Source organism: Copadichromis virginalis, linkage group LG22, assembly GCF_057382275.1.
Source record: "Copadichromis virginalis isolate Kocher_CV1m ecotype Utaka linkage group LG22, C_Virginalis_male_GT1.1, whole genome shotgun sequence".
Classification (NCBI taxonomy): domain Eukaryota; kingdom Metazoa; phylum Chordata; class Actinopteri; order Cichliformes; family Cichlidae; genus Copadichromis; species Copadichromis virginalis.
Genome location: NC_140638.1, coordinates 12865275 through 12881153, shown reverse-complemented (window position 1 = coordinate 12881153; position 15879 = coordinate 12865275). Strand labels below are relative to the sequence as shown.

General features: G+C 42.8%; 1 protein-coding gene across 6 annotated transcripts in view; it reads right to left on the bottom strand.

Moving 5' to 3' along the window:
* The window catches only part of LOC146682913 (sodium bicarbonate cotransporter 3-like), a 63451-nt gene extending 47995 nt beyond the window's left edge, over positions 1-15456 (bottom strand). For 5 of the 6 annotated variants that reach the window (XM_085445673.1, XM_085445677.1, XM_085445675.1 and 2 more), the window contains exon 1: positions 15345-15456. In XM_085445673.1, coding sequence (XP_085301799.1) covers positions 15345-15386 — 42 coding nt within the window. In that variant the 5' untranslated portion in view covers positions 15387-15456. Of the gene's footprint in view, positions 1-5199; positions 5413-15344 lie in introns of those variants that run through there. The other variant, XM_085445674.1, reaches the window with a different exon arrangement.
* Positions 15457-15879: the final 423 nt, after the last annotated feature.

The window sequence follows — 15879 nt, the reverse complement described above, 5'->3', positions numbered from 1 at the left end:
TCATGTTTGCATAGTAAGCTAACGATTAATAAGACGATGTCAGAGGAATTGGTGCACAAATTATCATCACTCACCAATCAGTACTGTCGCTCTCTATACACAGTTCGCACGATTGCAAAGTGAAAGCAAAAAAACAAGCGCAAATTCAAACGCGACTTCAATATGTCACATATTGACAGTGGCTCACCGATGCCAATGACATAATTACCCAGCTACATTTCTGAAAGAATGCAAAAGCATTGACATATATTTTTCCTACAATAGCCCGACGGGCAGGGAAGAGATAGATTTTGGTAGCCCGACTGAAAAAAATCGCTAGCTCCGGGACGTCGGGCTAGCGATATTGCAAGCCCTGTATCTGATTGAGGAATCACTCATCTTTGGAAAAGAGAGTTTATTACAGAGAAATGGCTCTTTCCAAAATAAAAGCTATACTATCCGCTTCTTCTGGGCTATATTCTCAGCAGCATAAGGAGAATCATGTGCTAACAGCTGTCTAAATGACTCGGCTAAAGTTAGTAGCATGCTTGTTGTTTTTGTCTTTGCACTAGGATAAGATAAGATAAGATAACCTTTATTAGTCCCACACGTGGGAAATTTGTTTTGTCACAGCAGGAAGTGGACAGTGCAAAAGTTATGACGCAAAAATTAGAATACAATAAGAATAAATACAGTACACAGCTGTACAGAATAGAATAAAATAATATACTATATACAGTAGAATAAAATAGAATAAAAATATACAATAAGATAAAAATAGAATACGAATGCTATATACAACTGAGTAAAAATACAACGATGCCAGAAAAGATTATTGCACTTAGTGTTATTGCACATGTGTGGATGTGTGTGTTTGTTCAGTTAAAGTCTTTGTTGTGGAGTCTGACAGCAGTGGGGAGGAAAGACCTGCGAAATCTCTCCGTCCCACACCGTGGGTGCCGCAGTCTCCCACTGAAGGAGCTGCTCAGTGCTGTCACAGTCTGCTGCATGGGGTGGAAGACGTTGTCCAACAGGGATGACAGCTTAGCCGCCATTCTCCTGTCACTCACCACCTCCACTGGGTCCAGAGGGCATCCTAGAACAGAGCTGGCCCTTCGGATCACCCTGTTCAGTCTCTTCCTGTCCCCAGCAGAGATGCTGCCGCCCCAGCAGACCACACCATAAAAGATAGCAGAAGCCACCACAGAGTCATAGAAGGTCTTCAGGAGTGGGCCCTCCACCCCAAAAGGATGATGTCGGTGTAAATGTGCAGTCATATTCGTTGTGTTCCCACTAGTGCTTTCAGGTTAATCTCGTTGAAATGACCTTAACGCCACAACACTGCAAATCTCCGTTAACGAGCTACCGCCGATCGCTCCATGCATGGGGCTAGACGGCCAACACGTTAACGAGCTAACTGCGCTAACACACTAGTTCACACCAATGTAATTGAGCATTGCATGGCACATCCAACATACTGTTTTACTTTAGTCCATGACTCGCTTACCTTCAGGGTCATACGTCACATGAAAACCAAAATAATTCCAAACGCCAGATCTGAATGAGAGTGGGGGAGGTCCATGTTGCTGAGAGCTTAACTTCTGTCTCGCTAGCTTGCCCTGTGCTCTTCCTCCTGACTATGCTGTCTGTGTGGAGCGCTCAGTGGATCTGCGCTCGACAGTGCAGCCTAGGCGGAGTAGTCGAACACAGATTCACTGAGCGCTCCACACAGACAGCATCGTCAGAAGGAAAATTGATAAAATAAATTACAAATGTTGTATTGTTCGATACATATGCGTACCGAACCGAAAGCACTGTATCGAACGGTTCAATATCGATACGAATATCGTTGCACCCCTAATATACATATATATACATATATACATACATATACACATATATACATACATATACACATATATACATATACACATATATACATATACATACATACATATAACTAAACACCCAGCACGCCCCTGCGGGCGGTTTATCCTTCAAGCTCGGGTCCTCTACCAGAGGCCTGGGAGCTTGAGGGTCCTGCGCAGTATCTTAGCTGTTCCCAGGACTGCGCTCTTCTGGACAGAGATCTCCGATGTTGTTCCCGGGATCTGCTGGAGCCACTCGCCTAGCTTGGGAGTCACCGCACCTAGTGCTCCGATTACCACGGGGACCACCGTTACCTTCACCCTCCACATCCTCTCGAGCTCTTCTCTGAGCCCTTGGTATTTCTCCAGCTTCTCGTGTTCCTTCTTCCTGATATTGCTGTCATTCGGAACCGCTACATCGATCACTACGGCCGTCTTCTTCTGTTTGTCTACCACCACTATGTCCGGTTGGTTAGCCACCACCATTTTGTCCGTCTGTATCTGGAAGTCCCACAGGATCTTAGCTCGGTCATTCTCCACCACCCTTGGGGGCATCTCCCATTTTGACCTCGGGACTTCTAGGTTATACTCGGCACAGATGTTCCTGTACACTATGCCGGCCACTTGGTTATGGCGTTCCATGTATGCCTTGCCTGCTAGCATCTTGCACCCTGCTGTTATGTGCTGGATTGTCTCTGGGGCATCTTTACACAGCCTGCACCTGGGGTCTTGCCTGGTGTGATAGACCCCAGCCTCTATGGATCTTGTACTCAGAGCTTGTTCTTGTGCTGCCATGATTAGTGCCTCTGTGCTGTCTTTCAGTCCAGCTTTGTCCAGCCACTGGTAGGATTTCTGGATATCAGCCACCTCCTCTATCTGCCGGTGGTACATACCGTGCAGGGGCCTGTCCTTCCATGATGGTTCCTCGTCTCCCTCCTCTTTCTTGGGTTTCTGCTGCCTGAGGTATTCACTGAGCACTCGGTCAGTTAGGGCCATCTTCCCAATGTATTCTTGGATGTTCCTTGTCTCATCCTGGACTGTGGTGCTGACACTCACCAGTCCCCGGCCCCCTTCCTTCCGCTTAGCGTACAGCCTCAGGGTGCTGGACTTGGGGTGAAACCCTCCATGCATGGTCAGGAGTTTTCTTGTCTTTATGTCAGTGGCTTCTATCTCCTCCTTTGGCCAGCCTATTACCCCAGCAGGGTACCTGATCACGGGCAGGGCGTATGTGTTGATGGCCCGGATCTTGTTCTTACCATTCAGCTGACTCCTCAGGACTTGCCTGACCCTCTGCAGGTACTTGGTGGTTGCAGCCTTTCTAGCGGCCTCTTCATGGTTCCCATTTGCCTGCGGGATCCCCAGGTACTTGTAACTGTCCTCTATGTCTGCAATGTTGCCTTCTGGTAGTTCAATCCCCTCAGTTCTGACTACCTTCCCTCTCTTTGTTACCATCCGACTACACTTCTCCAGTCCGAACGACATTCCAATGTCATTGCTGTATAGCCTGGTAGTGTGGATCAGTGAATCGATGTCTCGTTCACTCTTGGCATACAGCTTGATGTCATCCATGTACAGGAGGTGGCTGACAACTGCTCCGTTCCGTAGTCGGTATCCGTAGCCAGTCTTGTTAATGATCTCACTGAGGGGGTTCAGGCCTATGCAGAACAGCAGTGGGGACAGAGCATCTCCTTGGTAGATCCCGCACTTGATGGTAACTTGTGCTATGGGCTTGGAGTTGGCCTCTAGTGTTGTACGCCACATCCCCATTGAGTTCCTGATGAAGGCTCTTAGGGTCCCATTGATCTTGTACAATTCTAGGCATTCCAGTATCCAGCTGTGGGGCATTGAGTCATAGGCCTTCTTGTAATCAATCCAGGCAGTGCACAGGTTGGTCAGTCTGGTCTTGCAGTCTCGGCTGATTGTTCTGTCTACCAGTAGCTGGTGTTTTGCGCCTCTGGTATTCTTGCCAATTCCTTTCTGTGTCCCGCTCATGTATTGACCCATGTGCCTGTTCATCTTAGCCGATATGATGCCTGACAGGAGCTTCCATGTAGTACTGAGGCAGGTTATTGGTCGGTAGTTGGAGGGGACCGGTCCCTTCTTGGGGTCCTTGGGGATCAGGACCGTCCGGCCTTCAGTTAGCCATTCCGGGTGTCTCTCGTTAACTAGCAGCTGGTTCATTTGTGCTGCCAGACGCTCGTGGAGTGCAGACAGCTTCTTCAGCCAGTAGGCGTGAACCATGTCGGGCCCTGGTGCTGTCCAACTCTTCATACTGGAGACCCTTTCTTGGATATCTGCCACTGTGATGGTTACTGGACCCTGTTCAGGGAGGTCGCTGTGGTCTGCCCTCAGATCCACTAGCCACTGAGCATTGCCGTTATGGGTTGCATCCTTCTCCCATATGCTCTTCCAGTATTGCTCCGTCTCCAGCCTTGGTGGTGCTGTTCTCTTATTGTTCCCTTGCCACTGAGAGTACACCTTTGCTGGTTCTGTGGAGAACAGCTGGTTTATTCTCCTGCCTTCTATCTCTCTGGTGTACCTCCTCAAGCGGCTGGCCAAGGCTGTGATTCTTTGCTTGGCAGTTTCCAAGGCCTCAGGTATATAGGTGTATATATATATATATATATATATATATATATATATATATATATATATATATATATATATATATATATATATATAATAAAAATAAATAAATAAAAATTAATGTAAATATAGTCTCTCTGTATCATAAATGCTTTCCTCCCTCTGTGCATCCAACCCAGTTTAACGACCCCCTTTTTACTAATTGCTCAGAGTATCATTTTTTGCCATATATGCTTTTATCCAGATTGCGGAAAACCAGCATTTCAATTAATTTCCCTTCAGTCAATAAACATTATCTCTATTGACAGCATGCTCCTTGTTTGGATCCTGCTACCTCCTCCTTTCCCTGACAGTACTTTTCCTCTCTCCTCTCTTGCTTCCTATTCTCCTTGTCCCGCTCCTTAAAGCAGCCATGACTGTCTGTCTTTCTCTCATTCGTGCTGCTTGAGGCCATTAAAACAGTAGGAAGGAAATAATTCCATTTCAAGAGGCATATCTCATGAGATAACAGCCGCTTGCCCCCTCAAACACCTTATCCCTGTCATCCTCACACCTCTGCCTTTCTCATTCTGGTCAAATGTACGGACCACCTGCCCCATTCATTTGCACAGACCACAACACCGCTGCACCGCAGAAGAACACAACCAGAAAAACCAACATCAATACAAACACACAGCATAAATGCAGCAAATTCAGAGCTGCTGGATCAAGAGCATACGGTGACAGTAAGGAACACAAACACAAATACACACAGGATCAGACGTACCGTGAGCACATGTTCCCCTTCGTTCTGTTCATCCATTTAGACTAAAACATCCACAAAGCAAAGGCACCAGGGATGTTCACCAGTTCCTTCTGTCTGGCGTTATCTATGCTATAGAAGGAGCTACGCGCGGCGGTGTCGCACTCGTCTGTTCCCTCTTCCTCGGCTCATCTCTTTATACAGAGGGAGGAAGGGAGAGAGGGAGCGAGCTGCTTCAGAACACACAGTGCTCTGCTCTACCCTGTCAGCCCGCTCTTTGCACAGCAGCCAATCCCACCATGCCTCTATGAATATTTTATTTGCCCAGCCAAGAGCTTAAAAACACACTCACACACCATCACACAGAGGACACATACACACATTTCGAGGACATACAAATGCTCACCCGCTGAGGTATTCAGGTCACAAATTAGGAGACACCACCAACACAGATAAATAGAAACAAGCACACGTGTGGGCTCGGCATTCCTCACTGGGTGCAACGGACTGAAAAAGGGCAAACTGCTGTGTATTCAAATCATCGAGATTCCAAATGCCTTTGACATTCAAAATCCTTATCATAGCTTCAAGGTTGGTCATGTTTTTCAACAACCTGTAATTTAGCAAGGAACTGTGACCCATTTGTTCCTTGTATATAACAAACGTGCTTATGATCAGGGCAAAAGACCATAATTCTGCAACCTGAGCAGCAATAAAAGGGTCTATTTTTTAATTCAAGGAAGCCCCCAGGATCCCTATCCACACCAGAGATACCCTATTAAAAGTTTAAACTAGACTAACCAGAAAACCATAATGGCAAAGTGAAGCCAAACTTAAAATTAAATTATGTATCATAAAAAGGGATTTAAAGTACACATGAAAGCAAATAGAAAGAGTGACATCTAATGGCTGAACCTACACTGAGTTGATGTTAAGGGAAATGAGAACATGAGATTTTGCAAAATTGAACTCACAGCAACATCCAGCAGTGTCACGCAGCATAATCGTTTTTAGGAGAGGCATAAGCTTAAAATCTTTCAACAAGTAACATATATTCTTATATTAGAGTTGCCATAATTATTTAACTGTTTGGTACCTGCGAAAGACAAAAAGAAAAACACCCACCAGTTCCCAGTTCTTGAGGAAATATAAACAGCACATTTATGACATTTAGGTCTCCTGTTCAATTTATTTTTAAGGTAAACACCTAATTAGCCAATTATATAGCAGCAGGTCAATGCATTTAAGAATATAGGCATGAAGATGTGGTCTAGATGTAGAGCATCAGAACGGGGAAGAAAGGTCATTTAAGTGACTTTGAACGTGGCATGATTGTTGGTGACATTCTGAGCTGAGCATTTTCAGAAGCTGCTAATCTGCTGGGATCTTCCTTCACAAACATTTCTAAAGGTTAACAGGTAGTGATCGTAGAAAAGAAAATATCCAGTGAGCGAGCTGACAATTATTTGTTCATGGCAGAGGTCAGACAAGAGTGGCCAGGTTGCTTTGAGGTGATAGGAAGACAAAGTAACTCAAATAACCACTCCACTCATTACAACCAAGGTGTGCAGAATAGCATTTCTGTTAAAACTTGAGGCAGATGGGAAGAAGGCAGCAGAAGACCACACAACAACTAAGAACAGGAAACTGAGGCTTCACAGTTCAGATGGGCTTACAAAAGCTTAACAATAGAAGATGTGAAAAACTTACTGACATCTAGATGGCAGGTCAACAGATCAGGCTGCTGCTGTTAGTGTAATGGCCTGGTTATATTTTCTTGGCACATTTTGAGCCCCTTAAAAGGTGGTCAGTTAGTAGTAAACACAACAGCCTACCTGAGCATTTTAGTTAACTATGTCCATTCCTTTTTTGCCACAGTGTACCCATCGTCCGATTGCTGCTTCCAGGAGGATAACTCACCATGTCACAAATCAAACGATCTTAAACTTATTTCTTGAACATAATGAGTTCACTGTACTCAAATGGCCTCCACAGTCATGAGATCTCAATCCAAGAGAGCACAGAAGAGGTGTAACAGGAGATTCAAATCATGGAAATTCTCTGAGGAATCTGTGTTTTCAGCATCTGATTGAATCTGTGCCACGAAGAATTAAAGGTGTACCTAATAAATTCTCCAGCTGTATTTGTCATTTCTGTGTCACATGTTAAATGTTGAACATTTCTGCCTGTCATGGCATTGCTTTCTACGCCCATGTCAGCTTTACAACTGTTAGGAGCTGACTGGTCACTCTATTAATCACTTATCTCACTGAATTAAGAAAAAATAGCTTCTTACTCTTTTCAAGTGTGAGAACATGTTTTTGTTTTGTTTTTTTTCAATTCTATTCAAATGCATAAAATTATCATATAAAACAGTTACTTTCCTTGCTAGAAAGTTCAAGAAAAATGTCGAGGAGACATTCAAGACAGCCTGCCCAACTTTCATTTTTGTGTTCCTGTTCACCCTAGATTAGATTGCCAGCCAACAGTAAATGGAGTGGTGCCTATATACTGCTTTTCTCCTGGAACTGGGGACTAAAATCACTTTTTACTACAAGCCTCATTTACCCAGTAACATACAGTTTTCAGTGCTTAAAATGCTGTTTTTTTGTGTCAGTTTAAAAACACAAAATGTGAAAGAATTTGATTTTCTACTACAGATAAATGCAAAAGGCATCAATTAATTCCTATGCTAATCAAGACTACAAAGTCTAAGCATACTGCTTACTAAAAGAGAAAAGTAAATAAAAAAAAATCAAATCCCCACACTGACTAAATCAAAGGAATATTTGGGACTGTTTTTCTTGGAAATCTTCAGGTTTACTATCCATTAAAATTATTCATTTTCCTGTCGGTTTGTTATGGAATCACCTAATTTCTTTAAGCTTTTCTATGATTTCTGCTTCTAAGAAAGAAAGAACCTCTGAGACACAGCATTTACTCAACCCAGGGTAGTGCTGGATCAGGAAGCTTAGCTGGATCAAGCTGATCTAAGAGCCAATTTTAGACCAGTCTACCACTCAAGACCAGTGGAACAAGTCTTTGTGATCCTGACCCAAGCAGGCAATTCTTTTTTTCTTTCATTCTTCATTCTATCCTTCCTTTCTTTCTCAAATCCTTCTAACTATAACAGGATGGCAAACAGGGTGCTTGGTCTGAAACATTATTTAGGTGGACTGTACAAGTAAAATCTACATGAATGCCACGACCCAAGGTTTCCAAGCAGAACACTGCATTACAATAGATCTAACAGGTGATCATTATTAATAACTTCATCTATCAGTAGTTTTGAAGTTGATCAGTGCAGTCAATAAACAAAAACAGAAATCGGGGTGGTAATAATAGCACATTTGGATTTATTAGGCCCAATATTCAAAATGGACGAAATACAAAAAAGGGAAACCCCAATGGTCTAAGTTTAGTTTGTAGACAATTTGTGGTTGATGTTTTTGTGTTGTTGTTTTTTTTCCTCAATAAATATGTTTATACACTTCAAGACATTTAAACTATCCATCCATTCGCTTCCGCTTATCCTTTTTCAGGGTCGCGGGGGGCGCTGGAGCCTATCCCAGCTGTCATAAGGCGAGAGGCGGGGTACACCCTGGACAGGTCGCCAGTCTGTCGCAGGGCCAACATACAGGGACAGACAACCATTCGCACTCACTTTCATTCGCACATTCACACCTAGTGACAATTTGGGTTAACCAATTAACCTATCCCCACTAAGTGCATGTCTTTGGACGGTGGGAGGAAGCCGGAGTACCCGGAGGGAACCCACGCAAACACGGGGAGAACATGCAAACTCCACACAGAAAGACCCCAGCCTGATGTTGGAATTGAACTCAGGACCTTCTTGCTGTGCGGCAACAGTGCTAACCACCGTGCCACCGTGCTGCCATACATTTAAACTATTGGTATAGTATTTATAGCTCTGCTATGATACAAAGGACTTACAGCAAGAGATCCTCTGTTTAAATCCACCAGCTGTGTAGAGTTTGTGTTCCTGTGTAGAGTTTGCATGCTCTCTACAGGTATTCTGGCTTCTTCTCACAGTCCAAAACCATGCATGAGTTATTTTAATTTGGCAGCCCTAAATAGGCCATAGGTGTGAATAGGGCTGCCACAAACTATTATTTTGATAGTCGACTAATCACCGATTATTTTTGAGATTAGTCGACTAATCAGATCACGCATCCATTGGACGTAAAACGTACAGCTTATTGCACCAGCACGCATCTGCCCTTATATAACTATCATTAGCTTACAGCTTGAAGTGTTTAAGGTATGTGCTAATTAAAAATAAAGACAAGTTTGGGGCGACCATGGCTCAGGGGGTTGGGAAGCGTATCTGTAACCGGAAGGTGCCGGTTCGATCCCCGGGCTCTCTGTCCTGGTCGTTGTGTCCTTAGGCAAGACTCTTTACCCTACTGGTGATGGCCAGAGGGGCCGTTGGCGCGATATGGCAGCCTCGCTTCTGTCAGTCTGCCCCAGGGCAGCTGTGGCTACAACCGTAGCTTGCCTCCACCAGTGTGTGAATGTGAGAGTGAATGAATAGTGGCATTGTAAAGCACTTTGAGTGCCTTGAAAAGCGCTATATAAATCCAATCCATTATTATTATTAAGTTGATAGTTTATTAAATTTTAATGACATTTGCAGATTGTTTCGGTGGAGTTTAATAAACTCTGCTCCTTGCTATCTAAAATATAACAGGACACCGGAGTATATTCTCGAACATCTCACACTTCTGAAAATCAGTTGTCTGCTTGACGTTTATTCGGCTGTGTAAAAACTATAACTTTATTTCTCAGCCAAACCGATTTACTCAGGAACAAATGAAATACTAAAAAAAGCCAAACAATAACATTTTTAAGTTATCTAAGTGACTTATATTACATGTTTAACCTGAGTAGTGAAAGACAGCGGTGGGTTTGAAAACAATTAGCCGGGAGTCTGGTGTTCTCGGGCTCTAGTGAGCCTTGCCCCCGGCTAGCTATCAAGCTGGTGAGTAACAGACGTCTCCAAAAACGTCGGAGCGCTTTTGAAAATATGTGGTGTCTTGATAAACTGAGCAGATATTTGAGGTTTACACAGCTACATTCTCGCCTGAAAATAGGTTAAACTTTATTTTGTGACCCAGAAAGAATAATAAGAGTAATATTAAAACTAACTAGCTGTCGCCATTGTTGACAAGTACGCTGCACCGCGCTATGAATTCTGGGACACAGCTTCTTCTTCTTCGGGATTTAACGGCAGCTGGCATCCTTGTACATGCAGTGCTGCCATCTCCTGTTTCAGTCCATTATTACACTCTTAAATCCTACTACTTATTCCTGCAGCTTTTGGGATCTTACAAAGCTTCAAACGATGCGTCGACTATTAAATTAGTCGTCAACGATTTTAATAGTCGACGTAATCGTGTCTAGACGACTAATCGTGGCAGCCCTAGGTGTGAATGTGAGTGTGAATGATTATCTATCCTGAGATATCCTCCCTGTGATAGACTAACTGGCAACCTGTCCTTTAGGGCTGGGCCATATCATACCGTTCATGGTAATACCGGTATAATGTTGGGCAACGATAAGAAAATTAAATATTGCGATAGAATATGGGTAAAACGTGCATGCGCAGTGCCTTTGTTTTCATATGCACATGGCGGAAAAAGGCATGGTGGCGACGAAGAATGAGAAGGGCGAAAGCGGATCATTGAATGAAACAGATGAACCGAATTGGTTTGTAAAAATGCTGCAAGTTCAGTGGTTTGGAACTGGTTTAGCTTTCGTCTGTCAGATACACAACAAAGCACTATTTTTGGTAGAGCATGCTAGTGGGCCGTCATTATTACCATGTTAATGAATTAATACGGCACACTTAACTCATTCACTGCCAGCCATTGGCAGTGAATGAGTTAAACCCATTGACTCATTCACTGCCATTGACGGCTATAGACGTCAATGGCAGTGAATGAGTTAAAATCAATCCTTTGATTTTTCTGAAAATCGACAGTGCCCTTTATAATCCCGTGTGCCTTATGTATGAATTCTGGTTGTGTTTACTGACCTCGAAACGATTTTATGTCGTACACGGCACTCGAAAATCTGTCAAATGTTTTAGTACGACTTTACTAAGCTACGAACCCGCACCGCTTGATGGATTGTCGGAGCATTACGGCTACCGTAGGCAGGAGCCTCACGGAGTGATACGTACTGTGCTTCAACATAATATTACTGTATTGTGTGTGTATAACCTCTTTTTAAGTTTTGTGGATATTATACATGGTTATGCTGAGGATATGTCGGCCAATTTCCATTGGAAATGCCTTTTGGTTAAACTGTCAGCGAAGAATTTGCATTTGCACTGTTAAATTTTTATATAACTTTAATGGAAAAAACAGCTGCTTGTTTAAGTGAAAATACATTGATGGTGTTTTTTGCACTAATAAAGTTGTGGAGTTGTAAAGTATTTTGTCTAGTGTCAATTATATCGTCAGTTATATCGTTATCGCAAATTTTCAAATGTATATCGTGATAAATATTTTTGGTCACATCGCCCTGCTCTACTGTCCAGGGTGTACCACATCTTTCACCCAATGACAGGTGAAATAGACTCAAGGCTATATACTCATGATAAAGATCAAACATGCAAAATATAGCCAAGCATAAAATTATTCTGCCATAAAAATAAAAACATTCTCTAGCACTGAGGCTGGTCAATTAAACATGAAGTAAAACCCATGCAAAGGCCTCCCTATAAATACCACAAACACTGCCTGAGAAGAAACTAGCTTATCAGCAGAATATATTACGACACCAACTGTCTGCCATCTAAAATCCAGTTTTGTGATCCCTTCCCAGACGCCTTAACGCCCACTCACATCCTGGGCCTTTTGACCTTAGTAAATCACATGATAGGGTGAGGCTAGGTTTCACAATGGGTTCACCCGAAACCTTGACTGATTGTGACCCGCACCTGTTTTCACACCTTGGCTCATGTGATTAGGTAGAGGATCAATGGGACACTCCCATAGGCCTTAAAATCTGGAACTCTCCCCTGATTGCTCTTAGAACTGAAGAAGCTTCTCAGATGAGAGGTGAAATGTCTTTAAGGAAACTTGGAGAAGTCCAGACGCTTTTCTTTCCAAGATCCTTAGACGTTAGCCTAGCAAACGTAAGTTCAATTGGTTCAACCAAAAAAAACCATCCAACACTGGACAGACTTAGCACGACAAAGCTACCTCCTCATTCAGAGGAAGCTAATGGCTAAGTCACACAAGTAATAATAGGACAGCAAACTCCTTACAAAGAAACAATTTCAACTTGTGCTGACTGAAGTTTGATGGTATTACACACTTTTTGCTGTTTTATCAGAAGTAGAATGCATGTAATTTAGGGCTGCCACAAACGATTATTTTGATAGTCGACTAGTCACCGATTATTTTTGCGATTAGTCGACTAATCAGATCATCCATTGGACATACAGCTTATTGCACCAGCAGCATCTGCTCTTATATAACTATCATTAGCTTACAGCTTTAAGTGTTTAAGGTATGTGCTAACTAAAAATAAAGACAAGATGACAGTTTATTAAATTTTAATGAAATCTGCAGATTGTTGTGGTTTAATAAACTCCTTGCTATCTAAAATATAACAGGACACCGGAGTAAATTCTTGAGCATCTCACACTTCTGATAATCAGCTGTCTGCTTGACGTTTATTCAGCTGTGTAAAAACTTTAATCTCAGCCAAACCGATTTACTCAGGAACAAATAAAATACTAAAAAAAAGCCAAACAATAACATTTTGAAGTTATCTAAGTGACTTATATATATATTTAACCTGAGTAGCGAAAGACGGCGGTGGGTTTGAAAACGATTTGCCGGGAGTCCGGTGTTCTCACGGCTCTAGTTAGCCTAGCCTAGCCTCCAGCTAGCTATCGAGCTAGTGGGTAACAGACGTCTCTGAAAACGTCGGAGCACTTTTGAAAATATGTGGTGTCTTGATAAACTGAGCAGATATTTGAGGTTTACACAGCTACATTCTCGCCTGAAAATATGTTAAACATTTATTTTGTGACCCAGAAAGAATAATAAGAGTAAAACCAACTAGCTGCCACCATTGTTGGAAACTGAGCTGGGCCGCGCTATGAATTCTGGGACACAGCTTCTTCTTCTTCGGGGTTTAACGGCAGTTGGCATCCTTGTACATGCAGTGCTGCCATCTTCTGTTTCAGTCTGTTATTACACTCTTAAATCCTGCTACTTATTCCTGCGTCTTTCAGGATCTTACAAAGCTTCAAACGACACGTCGACTATTAAATCAGTCGTCGACGATTTTGATAGTCGACGTAATCGTGACTAGTCGACTAATCGTGGCAGCCCTAATGTAATTGCCAACTTGACCGTATTCAATCACACCGATGTCAGACTGGTAGCAGACTGGCTGTCCTAAGGCAACATTTATGGCTGGTTTTAGTGACAGTGTTTGCATGCAGGACAATCTCTCTTTTCAGTAAAAGTAAATAAATAACTGAAGTGAGACGAACTCATCCAATTGGATAAAACATACTGACAAAGTCTAACTTTGAAGACATAATTTGCAGTTTAAAAAAAAAAAAAAAGTTGATTGCAGTATATATTACTTCAATAACCCTCATATTGCAAAATGTTTAAAATTAGCAATAATATCGTATCCTGAGTGAAGCATTGTGATAGCATCATATCGTGGGGTGTCTTGTTATTCCCAAGTCTACTGTATATGACAAACTCAAGAGAATAATGACCGCTCTGTGCCAGAACATAGAATGTGTGCATACTTTGCGGGACTCTAACAGCAAGTCGTTTTAAATTAACAAGAGCCAGGGCCAAACTAAACAATTGCTAAGTCTTCAGTCGCAGTTAAATGAGATTATCACTGCTTAAGCACATTTCAATAAGCCTCCCAACAATAGCAGGGGTCAAACAGCAAGCCTGATAATACCATGAGCAGCTTGTTGAAACAGATTCATGCATTTAATCATACAGATGATAGCTGAACCGAACACACTGCCCGACTCAAAGCTCACCAATGGTATGTTCTTGAGATTGGTCATGTAAATATGTAAGCACACAAAGGGGCCTAGTGTCAGAGCACATTCTGACCTCCGTGTCTAGGAAAGAAGTGCGCATATAGCTGAAAAGTCATTCTCACTGTACGGCTAGTGTGGTTGAGCTTCCTCACTTGCACGCACACTTTCTCACGCGCACAAACATGCATGCCACATAAAGACAGAAGTGGGACCCTACACCAGCCATGACGTCAGTCACCCTGCCTGCATTTTAAACTTAGCTCTTTTTGGGAGGGGGTCTTGAAAGCAGCACTGTGTGTTTGATGCGCTTATCATCCTCCTATCTTTAACACCAACAGATGTGCGACTTTAGCTTGTTCTCGCCCACAACTGCGTTTAAACATCAAATAGTCGAGAGGTGGTCCTGACTCTTTTGACGCTGTGCATTTTTTTCCTTTCACTTACGTGTTTATTTTTTCCTGTCGAGCTGCACCTTTACAGTAAGCTTTAGCAGCATTTCCTGACACGGAAACATCACAGCAGAAAGCGGCTTTCTATTCTGGGGGCATTTGATATGCAAACGAGGTTTTATTTCTGTAGACGTGCTAGCGGCAGATGTCCTCGCTTGCGGAGCTGGGGCACATAGCTTCATTTTAACGGGCAGGTTAACTTGTTGAACGTGAGAAGAAAAATGCACAACTGCCTGTACAGTCACCCGTCATCAATTACAAGCATGATAAAGTAGCCTTATGCTTGTAACCATATAAATATTCTGTTTCATAAAGTAAGCCACTTTGGCAACAAAGTAACTGATTTAGTCAATTTTTTTATATCATTTGTTCTTAATAACGGTAATAAGTTAACCGAGCAGGCCAATTAAGTCAAAGCAAACCAATTCCAGCTATGCGAATAACAACCGGGATGGTAAATAACTTTCTAAGAGAACCTGCAGCTTCGGCATGTGACACAAATAGAAAGCCGGCTAACAATAGCATTCGCCGGATGGTGCCTCACTGACTCCCACGCATCCCTGATACTTGTAGCGCTACCTGGCAAACGAGGGGCAAATACGTACAAAAGAGCCGCACAGTTACAACGGACGTCTGGGTCGTGCTGTGCGGGTACTCACTGCTCTCAACAGGGGCCTCATTTGTTCCGAAGGACAGTCCATTTTCACCTGGTTAGTGTTTTCTGCCAGCTGATAGTTGCGGTAAGTGGGAGCCTTTGCAGTTTTCCTACGAACTGGGTAAGAAACGCCTCTGAAGTGATCGACAGCGACGTGTTTCCAATTGACTTTCAATGCCCGGCATTCTCGACCAATTAAAATCCAAAAGGAAACAACAAGGGTGGGGTCTACTCCTCTGACGCGTGAAGTCCCAAACGGACCTTTTCTTATGTTTTACCTCGTCAACCCTGCTGGAGAGTAGAGGATGATTATACTCAGAATTAGACTTAATAAGGGCACTGAAAGACAGGAGAGAGAAACTGACACAGTATAAGTCAAGCAGCCCATATTTGATTGGTTAAAAGGTGAGATGGATCCAGTTCACATTTGACATTTTCTTTTGTACTGGGTCTAAGTTGGACAAACAAAAAATATGTAAAGTAAATTCAGTTGTATTGTTGTATTATATACATGATTATATTTAAATTATATTTCTTCC